At 43.7% G+C, this 22142-nt stretch overlaps 1 protein-coding gene across 3 annotated transcripts; it reads left to right on the forward strand.

The window, feature by feature from the left end:
* The first annotated feature begins 1433 nt into the window (after nt 1–1433).
* LOC128088112 (lutropin-choriogonadotropic hormone receptor) lies at nt 1434–21931 on the forward strand. 3 transcript variants are annotated; one of them, XM_052698339.1, is made up of 11 exons: nt 1434–1635; nt 7928–7999; nt 11710–11784; nt 13486–13560; nt 14088–14162; nt 14251–14328; nt 15904–15972; nt 16471–16545; nt 17065–17250; nt 18528–18608; nt 19563–20577. In XM_052698339.1, the coding sequence occupies exons 1-11, from the start codon at nt 1490–1492 to the stop codon at nt 19591–19593; spliced, it is 963 nt and encodes a 320-aa protein (XP_052554299.1). In that variant the 5' UTR covers nt 1434–1489; the 3' UTR covers nt 19594–20577. The 3 variants fall into 3 exon arrangements, with proteins under 3 accessions (XP_052554299.1, XP_052554294.1, XP_052554285.1); XM_052698325.1 differs by lacking the exon at nt 19563–20577 and adding an exon at nt 20587–21931 and having other exon boundaries at nt 1443–1635; XM_052698334.1 differs by lacking the exons at nt 13486–13560; nt 19563–20577 and adding an exon at nt 20587–21931 and having other exon boundaries at nt 1441–1635.
* Nucleotides 21932–22142: the final 211 nt, after the last annotated feature.

The following is a 22142-nucleotide window of genomic DNA, read 5'->3' on the forward strand; positions in this document are numbered from 1 at the left end:
TGAATTTATTCATAAAAACAGCTCCATTTTGGATAGCTACCAACTCAAGACCAGGTGTGCAAGACTCCCAAGAGACTGCATCTTTCAAACAGAAATCAAGTTCTTTGCTTGTTGTACTAATTTGTTTTGTTAAAAGTAAGAGGGTTTCAAAACCTTGGCATGTAGCTAACATCTCCCAGTGATAGTTTTGGGGAGGGAGTCTCAGAGACCTTTTCTTGAAGACACATAAAGGTGAAGGTAGCTAAAGGTGATCCCATACCCTTTCATTTGGTTTGCAAGTCCTCTGGAGAGCAATTAGCTTGCTTTGTGGGTCGCTCCATCATTTGTTACAAAGAAAGTCCTGAATTCTTCCTATAACTTCTAGAAGTAGCAGCAGTAAATAACAATAACAACATCAATAATGACTGTTCTGTGAAAAATGGTTCTTTACAAAACAGACCTTTGTGAATCATGGAAACAATAAGGCTGCAAAAGACCTTTGAGACCATGATGTCCAACTGTCAACCCAGCACTGTTATGCCCACAAACCATGTCCCTAAGTACTTCTTCTCCATTGTTCTTGAACAATGCAGGGACAGTGACTCCATCAGTCTTTCTGAGGAGACATTTCTCCTAGTACCAATCTGAACCTCCATTGGTGCAACTTGAGGCCATTCCCTCTTGTCCTATCGCTGTCACCTGAGAGAAGCCAACCCCACCTCGCCACAACCTCCTTTCAGGCAGCTGTAGAAGGCAATAAGCTCTCCTCTGAACCTCCTCTTCTCCAAACTGAACAATCCTAGTTCAGCTGCTCCCCATCACATTTGCGCTCCAGATCCTTTTCTGGACAGACAGGGTCTCGATGCCTTCCCTGTAGTGCAGGGCCCAACACTGAACACAGTACCGAGATGCAGCCTCACCAGTGCCAAGTACAAAGGTACAATCACCACCCTGCTCCTGCTGGCTGCACCATTTCTGATACAATCCAGGATGCCATTGGCCTTCTCGGCCACCCTGGGCACACTGCTGGCTCACGCTCAGCCAACTGTCAGCTAACACCTCCAGATCCTTTTCCTCTGTGCAGCTTTGTAGTAGTGATGCGTGGGGCTGTGATAAAATTGCAGGACTCAGCCCATGGCCTTGTTGAAGCTCATACAGTTACCCTCAGCCCAGCGATCCAGCCTATCCACATGTAGGGCCTCCCTACCCCCGGGCAGATCGACGCTCCCTCCCAACTTGGTGCCCACCGCAAACTTAACGAGTCCCGCACCACGAGGTACCTCCCTCTGATCCCTCACCGAGCAAACGCCTCTCGCTGGCCAGTTATCACCTCCAGAGGGGACGGCATCACTTCCGCACCTCCTCAAATAGAGGAGCGCGGAATCCCCCAGCGCAGATCCGACTGCGGGCGGGCCGGGCGGTGGGGGGCGAGCACGCCCCGGGGCGGGGCGGGAGGAACTGGGCGCGTGCCGCGGGCGAGAGCAGCAGAGCGAGGCGCGGTGCTGCCGGCATGCTGCCCGCGCTGCTGCCGCTGCTGCTGCCCGCTCTGCTGCCCGGAGCGGGGGGCGGCCGCTGCCCGCAGCGCTGTGCTTGCACCCAGTCCGCCCTGCGCTGCCCGACGCCGCCGCCGGGGGCGCGCCCCGCGCCCGCCCGTGCGTAAGTACCGCGGGGTCCCGGGGGGTGTCCTGTGGGGAACGTGGGCAGCCGGGTGCCCGGAACGGCGCGGGGTCGGGGATGGCAAGAAACGGTGCGGATGCGGTTGGCCGAACTTTTCGTGTTCTCCTGGTGGGGCGGAAGGCAAAGTCACTTCGCGCGTCCCTGTTGTGGCCCGAGTAACTTTGTATGAACGGCATCGAACGGTATCGATATCTGCTGTCTTTTGCGTCTCTCGCCAACCCGCCTGACTTCTCACACGCGCCTTCTCCCAGATCTTGTGCAATCCAGAGCCCTCTGAGCTGAAGCACAGCATCCCCTGACTGTGCTCCTGTCCCACCTGCAGCTCACTGGTCCTCCCAGAAGCGCTCCCTGCACCTTTGGGATGCCCAAACCAGTGACAGGTTGGGGGCTGATTAGTCCCTGCAAGGCGGTCCCACCCTGACTGATGCTTCTCTAGGAATCAGGGTTGACTCTCCAAAGAGTCACGGGGATTCCCTCACCCTATCCCAGCTCCCCAGCTGGCAGAGCACAGCCAGTACATGATATGTATCAGAGCATTGTGGTGCAGTATACAAGTTGGGTTATACGACTTATCTAAACGACCCCAGCGTCAAAACATGGCAGTAGAGGAGCAGCAGATAACCAAGGGATCCCAGAAAGCAGCTGTGCTATCTAAGCAGGAACTGAACGAGATTTTTCTTATTATGCCCTGTTCAGAAACAAAGATGATGTTTTCCATTTTCATGCTATTTGTTTGTAAATTTGACTTGCACTAGAAATTCCCCAGGGATGATACCATCCCTGCTATGCTCATTCCTTTCTCCCCAGCTTGAGAATTGATACGCTCAAGAAACACTACGTTGTGTTAGTTCAGAGCCACTTGATCAGTTCCCCTGAATTCAGGTGTTGGATACAGCTCTGTCCTCAGTTTGTCCCTCCCCATGTCCCTGTGTTACCGTGGTGGCAGAGGAAGCTCAGCCCATGGGAGCTGGAGGTATCCTCCATAGTGACTGCAAGAAAGTCCATTTCTGCCCTAGTACTGGTAACACTTACGGTGCTGGCAGGGGATGGGTCCCACACAGCATCATATGGGGAGGAGAGGCATTGCAGAGCTCTAGCATTTCATTAGGATGCTGTACATCTCTCTGCAATCATGTCAGCCCAGAGAGGTTATCAGCAGCTCCAAACTGGTGTGGTTTTTCCACTTTCTTTTTTGGTGTACTCTTCTTCTTTTCTTTTTTTTTCTGACTGCTGCTCCAAAAAGAATCCACATCCCCACCTCCGTGACCAGGTTCAGACAGATAACAGTCTTAGGGCCTCTTATCAGTTATATTTTATTCAGATCAGCAGGGTGGGTGATAGGCAAGGAAAAGAGAAGGGTTTTTCTCTTTAACCTTTGCTATAACAGCTTTGCAGCTGCTTGCAGAGTCCAGCTGTGAGGCTGGCTGCAGAAACCTGCCACACAGCCAGATAAGAGTTCAACTGAGATTTTGATCCCTGCAGTATCCTCTAAAAGTCAATATCATACCCAGATATCAAACAAAAATCCCTCACTCTTTCAATCTGCAGGTGCACAGATATGTCCATCTCCTGGAAATGCCCTCTTACACCCAGAAGGGCCTGGTTTTGGTGCAGAGCTCTCTGCTGAGAGCTAAATATCTTCCATTTCTGCGCATTTGGGTGTTGTTTTTCCCTCCCTCCCACCCTTTCGTGACATAACCCATCACAGAATCGTGCAGTTGTTTAAATTGGAAGTCTTTCCCAGCTTTCTCATTGCATTGCCTATGTCTTTTCATACTACACCAATCTCTTCAGCTCTCTTCTGCCCCTGCACAGCTCTGTGTATGAGAAGAAGCCTTACAAGTTTACTTGTGTCACATTTGTACCTGGGCGCACCAGAGGAGTCGTGGTGTATTGTAGACTCATAGATTGGTAGGGATTGGGAGGAGACTTAAAGATCATCCTGTTCCAAGTGTAGCACTTGCAAATACTTGCTATAATTTTGGGGGAAAAAAGCCCACACTGATCCAGATCGCTCCAATATGGTGCCTGGGATGCCCCACCTCCTTATATTGGTCCCACTGTGTAGACCTCAGAGAAGTCATGCTTCATACACAGCCTTTGATTTAAGTCTAAATGGAGAAGCACCCAACTCTTCTTGTGCCATAATAGGCGTCGGATCCCTAATTCCTTTCTGCTCCTTTCAAAGCCTCCTTTTATAGTGAGGTTCACTTGGCTGTGTACCCCGTGTGCAGGGCTTCTGAGTTACAGTGAGCAGCACACAGTGAGTGCCAGGCACCCAACCCAAAGCTCTGGGCCAAGAGCTGAGCAAGCAGACGTCTCTGTCATGTCTTCACTGAGGCATATTTGGCTTTGTAGGGACTGACACTGGAATTTAGTTTCAAGGCCAAAATGTCTTTGTTCGGATATAACGTGTCACCCATCATCACCTGAATGTACTCTGTGGCTGTTTGTGAGGTACATGCAGCATCTTAACTCCCATTGCAGGTAGACAACGCCTGGTCTACAGGGCTTTAATAATCAGCGCCCATAATTTACATTGCACCCAGAAGCTGATAAAAATCCTGGGAAAATGGTGAGTTTTCAGTCTGATTTTCAATAAATACTCTCAATTCTTCTGAGCTGAGATGGAGGACACCATGGAATAAAATGTCTGTCAATCAGCAAAAATCCACCTTATCAGTTCACTTCTGTGGCATTAGAAATATGGCTAACCCTATGTGGTTGCATGCCTCGTGGTGTTTGGACGCATGTATTTAGCCTGGCAATTTCATGTCTAGCTGCCTAGAAAACCCAGTGTGAGGCACTGCTCAGTGCCCAGCAGACTGGCTGGCTCCCTGCTCCCTTCTGCGCACCTCATCTGGATGCCAAGGATAAAACTCCTCATGGTTATCTGAAGTCACAGTACTGCCAGCCATTGAATGCAATGAGCAAGCACCCATGAATTATTGTGTATTAAACATGAAAGAAACTGACTGGCTTTTCTTAAAAGTACAAAAGTTCTCATCCTTTAACTAACAGGACTCTTTCAAACTGGTGCTGTAACATGTATTAAAAGGGATGCAGTCCTTCTTTCAAAGGCCATACAAGTCAGTTGAGAAAGCTGCAAGTACGAATGCTTTATAAAACCCAGTTTGTTCTTTCTGTCGGCAGCTTCTCCAGCTCTGAGATGAATCACTGGTCACATCTGAACATCACACTCTGAGTGCTATCCAAAATAAATCGATATATAATTCCTGCCAGCATCTGCTTGACTTTCATTCTGTGCTACCAACATCAGTCACGCTCAACAGCAGAGGCCCAGCAGAGGCCTTGCTTTACTCTGGGCTTTGAGCAGAGTTAAGCCTGCACCAAACAGCCACGCTCTGCTAACTTAAATGTTTATACACACACACAGCTGGATTTTGCTCAGCAGCTAAAGGATCTTCTCCAGAATGTCTGGGGTATGGAAAGAGCTATCTAAATGAATTTGTTTCCCTGAGCACAGGCAGGGTTTGAGATGCAAGCAGCAAAACTAAAGCAGAAAAGAAAAGGCTGAAAGCATTTTTCACCTTTTTGTGAATGGAAGATCTTTGTCAATACGGAACACTTTCTGTGTGCTACATCGCTCTTACAAGGATTAAGAGGAAAGTTCAAATTGCCTTTTCCCTTTGAGCCTGCTGTTCTGTGAGATGCTTAATGAGTCAAAGTAATACCAATGCAGATGAGTTCACAGTTTCAGCTATCAAGGTGAACTTGCAAGAATTCAAAACTAAATTAAGTATACATACAGAATGGATTCAGTGCTTCCATGCAGTTTAACTACAGTACCTATCAAAATGCTGGTTCATCTCACCTTGAATTCAGCCCATCATTGTAGTGGCAAAGCCAGCAGCACTGTCCCAGAGGCTTTCTGCATGCAGGGAGACAGGCACTGTGGAGTTTTTTGCCTTTTTTTGTGTGCTTGCAGACATTGTCACAAATAGGTATGTTCTGTTTTCCAAGCATCCCTAGATGATGGTACAGCTCTGAAGAGGTTCTGGCTGCCACAGCTGCAATTTCTCAGCTCCTATGTTTTGCTCCTTCCCAAAGGTACTTTCCTGTTGGCTCAGCCTGTCGATCCCTACTCCAGGATTCTTTGCAAATCTCTGTTCCCTCAGGGCAAATAATGTGTGCTCACACATCACAGTATGGCAGCATCTGTGCAGGGACAGGTGGAGCCCAATCCCATGGTGTCAAAAACATAGATATTCTTATAGCACCCCTATAAAGCAGGGAAGCACTGTTCCCCTACCTGTTTTACTTGCAGGAAATTAGGGTGCAAAGAAAATAAGTGACTTGCTAAAGATCATGTTGTATTGCAGTTGTATTGTACCATTCTCCATAATATATCCAGACTGATTTAACCCCAAACATAACATGTGTGTGACAGCCTGCCATGATAGTGTGTAAATCATAGGATGGATTGGGTAGGAAGGGACCTCAAGGATCATCAACTTCCAACCCCCTGCCGCAGGCAGAGTTGCCAGCCACTAGATCAAGTATTAGATCAGATTGCCCAGGGCACAATCCAACCCACCCTTAAACACCTCCAGGGTCTGGGCATCCTCAACCTCTCTGGGCAGCCTGTTCCAGCACCTCACTTCCTCTCAGTGAAAAATGTCCCACTGACATCTAATCTAAACCTCTCTCCCTTTGGGATAGAATCTACCCATGTAAAAAAAAGTTGATTTCTCTCCTATTTTTAATCTCCCTTAAAATATTGGAAGGCAATAACAGTCTTCACATAGCCTTCTCTTCTCCAGGCTGAGCAAACCCAGTTTTCTCAGCATGTCTCTAAAGAAGATGTAAGCCAGCCCACTGAGCATCTTTGTGGCCCTCCTTGGGAAGCAGCTCCACATCCTTCCTATGTGGGCATCCCAGACTTGGATGCAGTATTTCAGATGGGACCTCACAAGGGCAGAGTAGAGATGGATGATCACCTCTCTGCCCCTTTTGCAACTCTTCTTCTGATGGAGCCCAGGATACCATTGGCCTTCTGGGCTGCACGCACGCACTGCTGGCCCATATTGCTTTTCATCTACCAGACCCCTAAGTCCTGCACAGGGCTGCTCCCAAGGAGTTCTCCCAGTCTGTATTCATATCTGGGGTTACTCTGATCCGAGTGCAAAGCCTTGCACTTTGCTATGTTGAACCTCAAGGTCCCTCTGGATGACATCCCTCCCTTCTGCTGTACCATCTGCACCAGGCAGCTTGGTGTCATCAGCAAACTTGCTGAGGGTGCATACAATCCCATCATTCATGTCACTGATAAAGATGTTAAAGAGTACAGTCCCAAGATGGACCCCTGGAGAGCCCTGCTTGTCACCAATCTCCACCTGAACATAGAACCATTGACCACAACCTTCTGGCTGTGACCATTCAACCAACTCCTTATCCACCAAATTGTCCAGTGAAGTTGTTAAACATTTTAAATTGTCTTTATGCAAAGAATTATGAAACAACAACAAAAACAAAAAACAGGTTTTATGAATAGCAAGGGAACATTTCAAAAAACCCTGACAGCATGTTTTTGAGTATGGCAAGCAGATGTCTATGTCTAGCTATCTGTAATTTAAAAAACAAAAGAGAGCAATTATCTGTTTGCACAGAGATAATGTCCTGAAGTATGTTAAATATTTTCCTGTGACTATTATCAGGGAGGGCACGGCCATGGCTGTATGAATTGGCACCATAGTTCAGATGCAGAGCAGGATGGTAAAATGCAGATCTGTCTCCCGCAGGACCATTAACATCTCAGTGAGTGTAATTAAAGAATTAAAAAGGGAAACACACACTTGCTTTTAACTGGCAAATCAGTCTGCTGCAATTTAATATAAATAATTAAAACATCAGGCTGAACTCAGATCTCCTTTAGCAGTTGCACACAGCCTGAGACCTGAAACAAATGTTGTACAGCCTTATGTGAAAGCCACTTATTCCAAAGGAAATAACCTTAAATAGCCTGTAGCTTCACTTGACTGTGAATATAGCAGCCCATTTCCATCAGGTTATGCATTTGTTTAATAGTTTATGATTATTATTGATTTGACCGTATTCATCTCAAATTTGTGCTATTAAAGAACTGAGCCAGTAGCCCTCAAATTTGTTTCACTAGGATCAATGGTAGATGGATCAGGCCCCAGACGTACGAAGATCTGCAGGCAAAATAAAGGGGCCCTACGCCTTATTGTGCACAGGCTGTAAACAAGGAAATCCCCTGCCTTAAAACCTCCTTCTGCTCCTTTCTCAGGTCGTTCACTCACCTTCCTGTGAAAGTGATCCCATCACACGCATTCGAAGGACTTCGAGATGCCTTCATCATGTAAGTTGGCAACATTTTCCATAGGCTCTTTATAATGTCTTGCTAGAAGTTTTAACAAAACAAAAACGAAAGTCTCTATTTGCATTATTGTTAAAAAAAAAAAGTGCTGCTAAAAAATGCATTCATAGAAAAGAAAAAAGCTACCCACACACTTTAGGAAAGGATAAGCTGTTCCTATATACCAGTCATCTCTCATCAACAATCTTTAAAACATGATTTGAGAAGGTATCGCTTTTTGACAGGGGTTTAACAGATCATGTAATGAAACATTAATCACATTGCAGAGAACTGGATACAGCTCGATAACTGATGAAAGGCATTTTTGACTGGCAAAGGAGGTAGAAAGCTATCATAAAATGTTATCTCTGCAATGATAGCTGTGGTATTCTGTGATTATACAGTTCTGTAGTACTCAAATAAGACTTTTTTTTTTTGCTGTTTTGCACTGAGAGGTAAGCATGGAAGAGGATCTGTAGGACTGAACCCTTTCTTGGCTATTACCATTTACAAGCATGGCAACTTTGTACATTAGTTTGGCATTGCTGCTCATTGCTTAACTTTGCATCAGTTTTATAGCAAGGGCTCTACCAGAAGTTTGGGCTGATCAGTCCCACCCTTATTTCCCTCATTATTCCAACTAAAAGATGGCAAGTTTGATTGTCCACTACTTTTTGTTTTATCTGTATGAAGTCTTCAGTGAAAGGCAAAGCCCATGACACACCTGTGCAATTCAGAAGCAATTCCCCCAGTAACTAAAAGCAGCAGTACAGATAATGCCACTTACTATTCTAGGTACACGTTTTAGAGTTGTCTTCTTCATCTGTAAAAACTATGGTATATCAGATATTAAAACACACATTAGATGTTACAACATCTATTTTCCAGAAGACAAAAAGATAATCTAGGAAACCCTTTCACAATGCATTCACGAAGACAAAGAATTGAAGGATAAGGGTGACGCAAATACCTAAATTCTCAGTTGGACTCGTTTCACTTTTAGTGCTCACTGGTTAAACAATTTCAGCCAAATTATAAACTTTTGTGTTTCTGCAGCTCTAATGAGAAGAAAAACTAAACCTAAACTATGTCCATGTCTGTTCAACTAGAACAGAGTGTTACAGTTTGAGCTAATGGCACTGCATCTTGCATTCACTTGCATCTTAATGAGTAATAAGCACTTAGCATTTTTAGATGGGAGATCAACTTAAATCTAATGACTGACTCCTACCTATATGATTTGCTGCTAATTTTTCCCAAATTGCATGCATAACCCATTCCTCACAGAGGCTGTTTTGTTCATTGACATTTTTCTCTTCCATAAGAGAATTGACTTCTTTGTGTCCTTTTAATACATCTCTCCAAATTAACAGCATAGAAATCAATGTGTTTGTCTGATGTAAATCTATAGAGTACTACACGGTTTTATTGAGATTCAGTGTTACTTAGAAAAATGCATATTTTTAAATTGAAAATCTCTAAATCATCAATTTGGCAACTCATCACCAACTGCAAATCAAATGATAAATTATTGTCACAGTCATAACTCTTTTAGACATATGTAAATGACCTGGACAGGCTGGAGGGCTGGGCAGTAAGAAACCAGATGAGGTTTAACAAAAGCAAGTGTAGAGTCTTGCATCTGGGGAGGAATAATTGCATGCAGCGGTACAGGTTGGGAGATGACCTGCTGGAGGGGAGCTCTGCAGAGAGGGACCTGGGTGTCCTGGTGGATGACAGGTTGGCCATGAGCCAGCAGTGTGCCCTTGTGGCCAAGAGGGCCAATGGCATCCTGGGGTGCATTAAAAAAAGCGTGGCCAGCAGGTCGAGGGAGGTGATCCTCCCCCTCTACTCTGCCCTGGTAAGGCCTCATCTGGAGTACTGTGTCCAGTTCTGGGCTCCCCAGTGCAAAACAGACAGGGATCTCTTGGAAGGAGTCCAGCGGAGGGCCACAAAGATGGTGAAGGGCCTGGAGCATCTCTCCTATGAGGAAAGGCTGAGTGAACTGGGTCTGTTCAGCCTTGAGAAAAGGAGACTGAGAGGGGACCTGATCCAGGTCTATAAATATCTAAGGTGTGGGGGGCAGAATGGCGAGGCCAGACTGTTTTCAGTGGTGAGTGGAGACAGGACAAGGGGAAACGGCTGGAAACTGCAGCATAGGAAGTTCCGCACAAATGTGCTCAAGAACTTTACGGTGAGGTGACGGAGCACTGGAACAGGCTGCCCAGGGAGGTGGTGGAGTCTCCTTCTCTGGAGATGTTCGAGACCCACCTGGACACCTACTTGTGTCACCTGGTGTGGGGAACCTGCTTTGGCAGGGGGGTTGGACTCGATGATCTCTGGAGGTCCCTTCCAACTTCTACAACTCTGTGATTTCGTAAATGGGAAGCCAGTGGAGAGTAGGAAGGATCTCAGGGAAGAACCATGAGATCTGGGGTCTCATAATTCAGAGCCTGGTCCTGAAAGAGTCTTTTATTTCAAGTCCTACAAGTAGTCCCTGATCCAACCCAGTGCACGCAGCTAAGCCCTGCGCCTCTTTGGATCAGGCCATCAAGAGACCATTTGACCTGCATCCATCTTTTATTCATGAATAACCATTGCACTATCAAAAAAATAGCTATCTCACCGAATTCTGATGATGGAGAAAATCATGAGCATTTCTGTAGGAAATGCACTGAATGTATAGTTTTTGGCATGCGTTCCCCTCTGCCACTTTAAATAAAAAAAGGTCACTGTGGTCTAAGGTTTTTTTATATTAACAGCTGTAGGAATTGTTTTATTGTAATCACACTTCAAATAAGATAACTTTCAGAGCTGTGACAACAGTGACTCGAGTTCTATGAGCATGTTCCAGTTGTTTAGAAAAAGTATTTATGCTTTACTGACAGGGTATAATCTTCAGTACAGTTTCTGTGCTGTTCCAGTCAATTCTGTCAAGAGAAAATGCTGTTCTGAAGACCTTTCCCCTCTCTATGCATTAATATATACTATTTACTTTCAGGAGTCAATTTTGTGCCACTCTTTGAAACTTAATCTAGCAGGCACTTGGCAGGCATCACCAAAGTGACTTTTTTTCTCTGTATGCAACATTCTTAACTGTGTGTGTAGAATAGGAGCATTAGTATGTGAAAATCATGGAACGCCTATGAAAACAATCAAAATGTTGATCCATGTAATGATGGAAAAGAGCCACTTCCATAACTTTCCACAATGTAATGAAAACAGCATTTAAATCCAACAATTATTCATGAAGTGTGTCTGTATATTTGTGTGTCTGTACATGTGTGCATTAAATGACCATCACAACTTCATATGGGTTTCATACGTTATGCATGGGTTCATAACCTGTTCCTTGTCCATGCAAACAAATACATTTAGTGGGACCAAAAGGCTCATAGACTTGAGCTGACTCCTTTTGCATTCAGCCCTCAGTCACTACCTTATCTACAGTCTACTGAGAAAGTGGAGATTGGCTGCTCTGGAGATCATTACTCCAGATGGTTGCCATAACCTTTTGCAAGGTAGCAAAACACTGCACTTTCTCGAATCTTACTGGCTTAGAGTTTGGAGGCAAGGCAAGGACAATGCTGCACAACAAAAATTGATTGGAGGCTTAAATAGCCACATATAAAAGAAACAAATGTAAGTAGAAACTTGGTTTCTGATATCTCCTCTGTTAACGTATTGCTTTGTGTCTGTCTTTTTCATTACAGTGAAATCTCTCAGAGTGACTCCCTAGAGAGAATAGAAGCAAGTGCATTCGACAGCCTTCCCGCTTTGTCCGAAATGTAAGCCGTGGTGGAAAAAAGGCATCCACCTTGTGATATAGGATCATCAAGGAGTAGTCAACAGAAGAGTATCCCTAGGCCAAATCTTCCTATGTTACTTTGATTGGCTTTGGATGAGATCTATTCTGACTAACATTTCTGTCCAAACTGCTGTATAAAGTAACAACTCTATGCAGACTCTAGCCTTGGAGATGTGAATCATGCAAAGACATCTAGGTATATCAAGCCCAGTTCCTTTCAGTAGCTCAATGACACGACTGGAGCTCTGCGCTTACTACCACAGTGCTGAGCTTTCTAAGCAGAGAAATCAGTCAGCAAGAAAAAAAATCTTCCTCTTTGTAGATGCAGTTTTCAAAACCAAGTATTTGAATATGCTTAGTATGCAGCTCTTCTTTCGAGCACTGAAATATTACTCGAATAGAACATGTACTAATTTTAAACTTGACCTGCCTAGCACAGGCGTCTGAGAGAGCATGTGATTTAAAGCATTTGCTAGGAGAATGCTCTGAAATATTTAGTGAAATTGGGAACTATAAATTTGATTCAACACCTCATCACCGCGTTCTTCCCCACAGCATGATCAGTGAGTATTTTAACTACAGTGCAACTGAGCAAGGACAAATTCATGGGATTTTTTTCCCCCCACTTACGTGAATTCCATCAGAGCAAGATACTTGCTCAAAGAAGCAGGAGACAGATTTGTCCACCCCCCTTCTGGGTCAGATTTCCACTAGAATCAGTGGTGGGTTTCAGTAAGAAATAAAGATTGAGCTGATGCATTCACCTACAAATTATGCATAGCTCATCAACTGCCTGTCTGCCAAAACAAAAAAGCTAAGAAAGACTACTACAGAGCTGCAGGAGAGTAGCAGGAAAACCTGTGTGAATCTTGAACACTCTACAGGTCTCACACTGCGAGGGCTTGTTGTTCCAAGCTGCAGTCAAGGCCACTTTCATTGGAAGAGCAGGAGCAGTGTGCTCAGTGAAGCTCTTGGCTTTGAACTCTCCTTGCAAATTCATATGCTAAGCGACCTCACAGCTGCTCAGTTAGTGTTTGCTTATCTTTGGCAGCCTGGAGACTCAGGTTATTAATGCTAATGATATCTCATTGTGTATGTAGATATAGAAGAGTAAGTTAAAAAACAGCAGTCAGTGCATTTGGCCATCAGGTAAGTAATGAAGTCCTGCATTCCCACCTAGTCCCAAGCTGTATTCATATCTAGTGAGGCTCCTCCTAAAACACCTGCCCTAAATTGTACCTCATAACAATCCAGTCCAATAGGTCTTAATACTGGGTTGGCCTGAATTTGGTAGGTCATTTGACTGCGTGTAGAATGCCAGTGGTAAAGCAGAACCTTTCTCGGTAGCTTGCTGCAAGTCCAGCATGGATCCCAAAGAAGCAACAGAACACCAACCCACACCAAGACCAGGATATCCAAACCAAGAAAACTCATGCAGTGAGCCATGCAAACTCAGGACACCGTTGGGTTTTGTTGGCTTTTTTTTTTTCCTGGCTACCTAGCCATTATAACCTTTCATTATTATTATTAGTGCATTTGTAGTGCATTTCTAGAATGTGTGCTCACATCCTGAGAGCCTTCCGTCACATTCCACACATGGCAGTTCTCCAGCAAGGTCAACCATCAGGTCCTTCCAAGTATGTAACAGTTATAACACTTGCATATCTTTCCCTCATTACAGATTAATCCTGAACACAAAAAATCTTTTGCACATTGAGGACGGAGCATTCAGAAACCTTCCAAGGCTAAGATATCTGTAAGAAAGTATTTCATTTCTTTTTTATCTTTTTCTCTTTCTATGAAGAAGTGGACAAATCACAGAAAAAAATTATAAGGTAAAGAAGTTCTTCACAAATTGCAGCACACCAGAAGCTCATACATCATCTAAAATAGCCTTAATATGCAGTTTACCACCAGTAAAGTCTTTTAAAAGGCAAGAAAATAAACCAAAGTAAGGCAGATCAGCAATGGATAAAACAATAGCAAAGTCTGCTAATGAGCTCTGTTAAGTGCTTATTAGAGTAAACTTTCATTTTGATGAGATACAAAAGGGGTAACTAAGACATCTTTTGTGCTCTTAATGTGGAAATATGTTGCTTCTCCAGGATGCTGCTTGAGAATGCTATATGTGGTTTTCACAGATCTTAAAAGCACTGTTAGAACTAATTAAAAATGATGTTTACCATTCATTTTAACATACTGTTACATTCGTACCTTTGGGGTTGGCCTCTCCTTGCAACCAGCCTGGTAACCTTCCCTCCTGTAAATTGTGCTTTCCTCTAGGAGCATCTGTAACACCGGAATAATAGAATTCCCAGACTTGACTCAGATCTTCTCCTCAGAAGCTCATTTTATTTTGTAAGTGAAGGCCCACCCCCGCCCAGCTGTGAATCATCCCATCTTGCTCCTGTACCTCTGGCAGGTAACTTCTTTTTCCCGCCCAAAGGGAGCTGTGTGACAACCTGCGCATGACAACCATACCACAAAACGCCTTCCAGGGGATGAGCAATGAATCGCTGACGCTGTGAGTAAAGCAGTCCCAGCTCCTTCTGTGAGGGCAATACTGTTGTTCCAGCAGAGCAGCCTCACTTGGAAAAGGATCTTGAAATTAAGCCCCATATGTTGTACTGTCTTCATACCAAGACTTTCCTCCTAGCACGCTACAGCTGCCTGTGAGATGAGTGGGTTAAGTGCCAGGTGAGATGCTCCACCCAAGGAGGGCCAGAATCATAGAATCACTAAGGCTGGAAAAGACCTCCAAGATCATCCAGTCCAACTGCCTACCTACCACCAATATTTCCCCACTAAACCACTTCCCTTGGTACCACACACATTTCTTGAACACCTCCATAGATGGCAGCAGCAGCCCCATCTCTGGCTATGCAGCACAAACACAGCTCTACAAGCACATAAAGCCAAACTTCTGTGCAACACTCCATGAATATTCATGTATGCAAATGGACTTGGCTTTGCATGAGCAGGTACTGCAGCTGGCTGGGTTACAGCCTTCAAATCTTCAACACAGATTTGGTGTATTCAGAAACTGATAGGGCAGCTATACGTAAACATGACCAAAACCAACCACCACGCAGTGTTAAAGGGAAGCAATGGCTTAGCTTACAGCATCATTTCATCTTATGAGCCTTCTTCCTACCAACCAATTCACAAAATAACTTCAGCAAAATTATGATCCTGTGAACAGTGCAAAAAAAAAATGAACGTGCCAGAAATTTTTTATTGCATTCCTAAACTATGAAATGGAACAGAGTCTAACTCACAGTCAGGAAACAACCAACAACAGCTTTTCTCCTATCCTTTTGTGATGGGAGAGAAAAGAATTACCTTATCAGCAGCTTCCTAATTGCAGAGCAACATTGTAACTCCACCCCATGGAATTAACTGCAATTAGCTGAAATAATTGGAATTGTTACAGCATGGTTTGGTGAAACACAAGTAATTTGTGAGGGCGTAAATTCAGCCTGTGCTGATACTTTGCATTTCAAACAGCTAATTCAGGCTGTTCGTGCTTTGTGAGGATGGGGATCAATACTAAACGTGGCTGTGTTTTTCAAGGAAATCACTAATTTCAGCATTGTGCCAACATGGGCTCAGATCAAATGTAGCCAGACATCGCCCAGCTTTTCTCAGGAGCAGGTTCACAGCCCGTTTCTGATGTCCCAAAAACAAATGGAAAATGAATAGTAAAACTTGGAGAGATAAAGAGTCCTCCACAAAAGGCACCAAATTTTATGTTAGGGCTTAATATTAAAGGACATAATATGTAAATGATTATATACAAGTGATACTGGAAACATTAACCTATATCACAACACTTTCTTTCTCCGTGACATCACACCCCTAAGTTAGATAGCTTAATGAAGGAAAGTAAAACTAAACATGAAGGTGCTTAGGGAATTTAAGCTTCAATTTTATAATTTATGAGCTAATGTCTGCTATACTATCTATGGGTATCAATGTTCTTTATAAACCAAACAATATAATAATTGAGTACAGCATTGAGATTTAAAACTTGTAGTAAAATAACAATCTCACCTTTTCTTGATTTTTTTTTTCCTTATGCATTGTTGTTAATCTGCAGCAAACTCTATAAAAATGGATTTGAAGATATCCACAGCCATGCCTTCAATGGGACCAAGCTAAATCAATTGTGAGTACGTTGTATAGAACCATAGACAAGATCAGAGACCTCAGGATCACCTGGTCCAACCTTTCATGGTAAAAGCAGGGCCCAGACAATACACTCCTAAAGTCAGCAGCAGGGTGGAAAGCATAAACATGTAGAGCAAATTCAGGAAACTGCATTTTACATTGGGATGTGTCAGCAGTTTCTAAATCAGTCATGCATGCTCTGGGCCCTGTAGTTTGGCAAAACCTTTGCTGCATTTCTGTACACGGGTCCTGCTGCAAAGGAACCAGAGTTGCTGTTCCTTGTTTAAATCAGAAGAAATTGGAAACAACCAGAATTAAAAGTAGATGCTAGCAGCCTGATGACATCAATGGAGGAAGGAGTGGCATAAGAAATACTAGCTATCTCAGACCAGGTGCTGGAACAATCTCACTGCAATGGGAGGAAGCTTGAGTGGAGATAGATTGGAAGGAGGTATTTCAAGAGGCAGAGGTAAAGACTTGATGTTTGACCCCACAGGATTCTGAAGGACAACAAAAACCTGAGGCGGATACACAATGATGCCCTGAGAGGGGCCATCGGGCCAGATGTCCTGTAAGCATCAAACTACTCTTTACCTGGTTTTATAGACATCCTGTATGAACTGTGTAATGCTAGTGGGCAGCATGCTTCATCTGCTACCACCTTCGTGTAAAATGGAAACATATCGGTCCTATACATGGCCTTTCCTAAAGTTACTCTAAGCCAAAGTACTGAAGTTGGTCCTGGCAAGAACAGTGGATTCTACTGCAGATTTTGATAAAACATTTGATAAAATATTCAATTAATGCATTAGTTGAAACACCTAGAATGAATCCCAACACAGTGGGTTGTGATTTCCACCATGCTAAAACTGGCTCCTAGCCTGTCTGAGGCTCCTGGGTTGCAGGGAAGGACTCTGCATCATCGTAGAGTACATCTCTGAGCTGGATACTGGGTGGATTTGTAGATGTAGACCTTCATTTAAAAAAAAAAAAAAAAAAAAAAAAAAAAAAAGTCATTGCAATCTATCTTCATGCTTTGGTGAGGCTTATATCTGTATGAAAAGAAATGAAAGCACTCTTGGTTTTCCAGGGACATTTCTTCGACGGCACTGGAGTCCCTGCCTAGCTATGGGCTGGAGGCCATCCAGGTCCTCAACGCAGTGTCATCATACTCATTGAAGAGACTGCCACCTCTGGATAAATTCAGCAGTCTGCTGGAAGCCGTTCTGACCTACCCCAGCCACTGCTGTGCTTTTCAAAACCTGAGGACAGAAAAGTAAGTCCAAACGGCATGCTGTTGTATTGTAGGACTTCAGAAACTCTAAAGCAGCAGTTCTACTCTGTTCAGCTAGCCTGTCCTGGTTGAGTTGACTTACCTTTCTTTCAGGGGAAACTGTGGAATGCAGCAAAACCTCACTCCAAATAACAGATTTCTACTGAATCCAGGACAGGTATTTCCACTCGTATGGGAAGAGAAATTTCTCACATCCTGGGTCTAGAATCAGCCAGCTGAGATGTTATTCTAAGTTTGCTGAAAGCTTATATTTTTCTTGATATCTCAGTAAAATAGCAGTCTGGATAAAATATCTTTCCAGAACATGGAAGGTATATTTACATCAATAGCACTTTGTCCTAAAAAACAAAACAAAACTTGCAAGTTTAGTTATGCAGCATATTTAATGCAAGTGCTATGATGACCTTGTAGCTGGGTTACTCAGCTGAGTACCTTTCAGATGATAGTAGACAGAGTTATTCTCCACAATTCACAATTGGAAACTGACACACAGAGCACTTCCCATCCACTGATTTGTATAAGTCAATATGGGATAGCCGGAGCTAATTTCTCAGCATCTTTCCTTCGACTCTCAGTTGGCTGCAGTCAGCCAAAGCAAATCCTAAAGAGTTTAGTTGAAGTTACGAAGATTCCACAATTCTCACCTACCCCGGATGAAGCCTACAGAAAAGATGTACTAAGCAGCAGTTTGTGGGATGCCTGACCAACATGACTTGCATACCACCACATCAGGACTGCGCTGCAAGGCAGGAATATAATCCCATCCTTCAGGATAGAATAGGCGGTGATGATTTATATGCTTTCTCTTCATCTTAATAAGTGGTTCCTACTTCTGCAAGGAGTTAAGGAAAGACCCTACAGTCAAGTATTTCTATTGCTGTCTCCTTGTACCCCCTTGAACTCCATCACCCTCCCCCATATATTTTCTGTTTTTTTTACTTCCCCTCCCTCCTTACATCCGCTTCCTTACCACCTATAAACTCCACCAGATGATCAGTGAAACATGGTGGCAAGGTCTTATGTCTATCTGACCAGGTAAGTATCAGACTTAAAGCAAATAAAGTCTTCAAACCAAATATTCTTGAGATTTGAGTGTCATGAGCCATGTAAGAGAGATGGAAGGTAGCACTGGACAAACGTGGGTGGAAAAAAAGCATGCTATAGCAACTTCTGTTGCCATTCCATTATCGATAAGCATTACGAATGCTTAATGCCAAAATCAAGACTGAAACTCAACTTTCTCTTCCTTCTTATTTCAGGCAAAATTCCTTGCTTTCCATTTTTGACAACTTCTCCAAACAGTGTGAAAGCACAGTGAGGAAAACAACTAGTGAAATATAGTAAGTACCACATACAGAAGCTGGAAATAGCAAATATGGACTCCACTCTTGCTACTTGTATGCTATTTCCAAAATACCATGCTTTCTTTTTTTGTTAATTCAGTCACCTTACAAGTTGCACAGTGGTAATTTTACTATCACTAAACCAAGATTTGTGATTTTTATGTTCAAAAAGGAAAAAAAACCACCCTTCCATGGGCTTCCCTCACTACAGCTTCTCTTCTAAATTCTGGAAGTGCTTTCAAAACAGTGATTACATATTTAACAAACTTAAGGGCTACCTGGAGAGTTTTCAAAGACAATTGCAGGAGTCTGACTGAATGAAAGAGCTGCCATTGTTAATGTTTTGCCTACAGATCAAATAATTAGAAGGCTGCAATATCATCATTTGTGCTGACAGAAAATGGCACAAAGAGAATTCCCGAGTTAGAAGTTTGGTCAGCCCACACAGTTTGCATACCTCTTCTGAGGGATCTTTTCATATCATCCTGCAGTTCTGTATGACCTGCATCCAGTGGGACAGTGAAAAAGTCTGATATCAAAACTGGTGGGTGAGCAGTGTTGGATATCACAAGCCCTGCAAACACTATTTCATGGATGAGTTGAAGGATTCGCAAATATTCACACATCCCCTGCTAAATGGGAGACCTGGGGGCTTCTCTTTAACCATGACATTAAGTCAGATCATCACAAAGTCTTGCAAAACAAAATGCCAACACAAGCAACACAGCTGGAATGTGATTGATTCATTGGGATCTAGATGAACACAGGGTTACGATTCTTAGGCTAAAAGGCTGTAAATTCTAAAGCTTAGGAACCACAACAGAAACTCGTTGAAAACCCAGAGTTCTTATTACAAGGAAAGCTTGCACATGGTAGCATGTTTACATGGCCTCTCAGAAAAATCACAACTGTTTTTAATTAATAATTAAAACATATTCTCTGCTCTTCCAGTTTAAGCCAGACAAGTAAAAGCAAGACATGAGGCAGTTTTTCCACTGAAAGAACAGTTTAAGGTAATAAGATTGGCAAGGTATTTACCTAATAAGAATAGCTGAAAAGCAGCCCAGCTTTATCTGCCAGTTACAAACCTGCTCCAGAAAGAAAGAGATTAATGTATGGACTTCAAGAAATGCAGAAGGTTAAGAATGTATTTCAGTTGTCATAAACCTATGAGTTTTCTACACCACTGTCCTCAATAGTGAGACCTGGAAAACATCCCATGGAAGACTTGAGTGTTTGCCCACCAAACACTCACAGCTGGGATAACTGTGATATCGGTAGCTATTCTGGCAGGGAATCAGAGGGAACAGCACTTGCTTTTAAAATGTTTCTTCTGTGATAGGCTTATTGACACTTTGATAGGTTTACAGATCACCTGGAGATTAGAGATCACTTTAGAATACCTGAAACATTTATAGTTAGGCATTTTTCCAGTCTAAATTTCATGTATTCCTAGCTGTTGCCATACTCTATCTAGTTAACGATGCCCTCCTCACTTTATAACACTGCAATCAAATTTCTCAGTGCTTTTCAAGCCACTTGTAGTCTCAGGACTTTGTTGAGTGTTTCCTAGGGGAAGCAAGGGAGCAGAACCAAAATTCTTCAGTTATTTTAGCTTCTATAACAATCTGATAAACCCATACGCATAAAATCTATGATCCATCCATTCAAGTACTACCATGATTTGAACTGCAGTCTACTGGCATACTGAGAAAGATGGCTCAATTACAAAGCAGTCAAGATAAAGTGCTTACAAAGAGGTAAGCTGGGTAAGAAAGCATTTCTGTGGATGTAACCTCAACCCAAGTTTGCTATCCCAGCAAAAAAGCATCCTTACAAGGGCTTTGAAACACTCAGTAGAAACTAATATAGAAAGTGTTTTAAAACAACTGTCATCTGTTGTATCTTATAAAGAGTGCAAAGCAACATGGAACAAATAGCTCACTTCTATTTGGGTGGGTTGTTATTTTAATAGTTACAGAGATGCTTCTTTCAACACATCGCTGTGGCCAGCAGAAAAGCACACGTACCCACTTGAAACAGGTGAAGAAGCCTTTCCTTACAGCTACTCAACTGTTTTTTATGAGGATGAAATGACTGGCTTTGACTTTGAGTATGACTTCTGTCAGCCCAAGATACTGACGTGTACTCCAGAACCAGATGCTTTTAACCCCTGTGAAGACATCCTAGGATACAGCTTTCTCAGGGTCCTGATCTGGTTCATAAACATCCTCGCCATCGCTGGCAACTTCACTGTGCTCCTCGTCCTCATAACCAGCCACTACAAGCTCACGGTTCCTCGCTTCCTCATGTGCAACCTCTCCTTTGCTGATTTTTGCATGGGGCTTTACTTGCTGCTCATTGCTTCAGTGGACGCTCAGACAAGCGGGCAGTACTACAACCACGCCATAGACTGGCAAACAGGCAGCGGCTGCAGCACTGCTGGCTTTTTCACTGTGTTTGCAAGTGAGCTCTCTGTGTACACGCTAACAGTGATCACCATAGAAAGGTGGCATACCATCACCTACGCCATGCAGCTGGACCGAAAGCTACGGCTGCGGCACGCCGTGCCCATCATGCTTGGTGGCTGGGTGTTCTCCATCCTGATAGCAGTGCTGCCGCTGCTGGGGGTCAGCAGCTACATGAAGGTCAGCATCTGCTTGCCCATGGACATTGAAACAGGGCTTTCCCAAGCCTACATATTGCTGATCTTAGTGCTCAACGTTGTAGCCTTCATTGTCATTTGTGCTTGTTACATCAAGATATACATCGCTGTGCAGAACCCTGAGCTGATAGCTGCCAATAAGGATACCAAGATTGCCAAGAGAATGGCCGTACTGATCTTCACCGATTTTACCTGCATGGCCCCCATCTCCTTCTTTGCCATATCTGCTGCCTTTAAGGTGCCTCTCATCACAGTGACAAACTCCAAGATTCTGCTGGTTTTATTTTACCCAGTCAATTCCTGCGCAAACCCATTTCTGTATGCAATTTTCACTAAAGCATTCCAAAGAGATTTCTTCCTGCTGATGAGCAAGCTAGGTTGCTGTAAGAGCCGAGCAGAGCTCTGTCGAATGAACTACTTCTCCGCTTACACCTCCAACTGCAAAAATGGCAGCTCAGCCCCAGGCCCCAGTAAAGCCTCACAGGCATTGCTGCTTTTGTCAGCATCAGAGAAGCTGTGCAAAACAAGATGCTCTACAAAGAAAAGCCAGCCAGACTGCCAGTAGGTGCTGTGCTCTATGGTGCCAGCTGCACCAAGCAGGGATTGTTTCATATCTTGAATATATCATAGTAAATAAAGTTATGAGTCAATACTTCTCATGCAGCATTACTGAAGTTCAAAGCGATGTTCTCCCTTTTCTTCTCCAGCAACAATAGGCACAGGATGAGATTAGTAGGTGAATTAGGTGAAATACTTTTTCAGGGAGAATCAAGGGAGTCCAGGAGTAGTCAAGGTGCTCTTCAGGTTAATGGGTACTGTAGTGACTGCAAATCTGCTTCCCTGAAGCAGTGCCTGTCTGCCACCCA

Source organism: Tympanuchus pallidicinctus, unplaced genomic scaffold (assembly GCF_026119805.1).
Source record: "Tympanuchus pallidicinctus isolate F22 unplaced genomic scaffold, pur_lepc_1.0 scaffold1, whole genome shotgun sequence".
Taxonomy (NCBI): domain Eukaryota; kingdom Metazoa; phylum Chordata; class Aves; order Galliformes; family Phasianidae; genus Tympanuchus; species Tympanuchus pallidicinctus.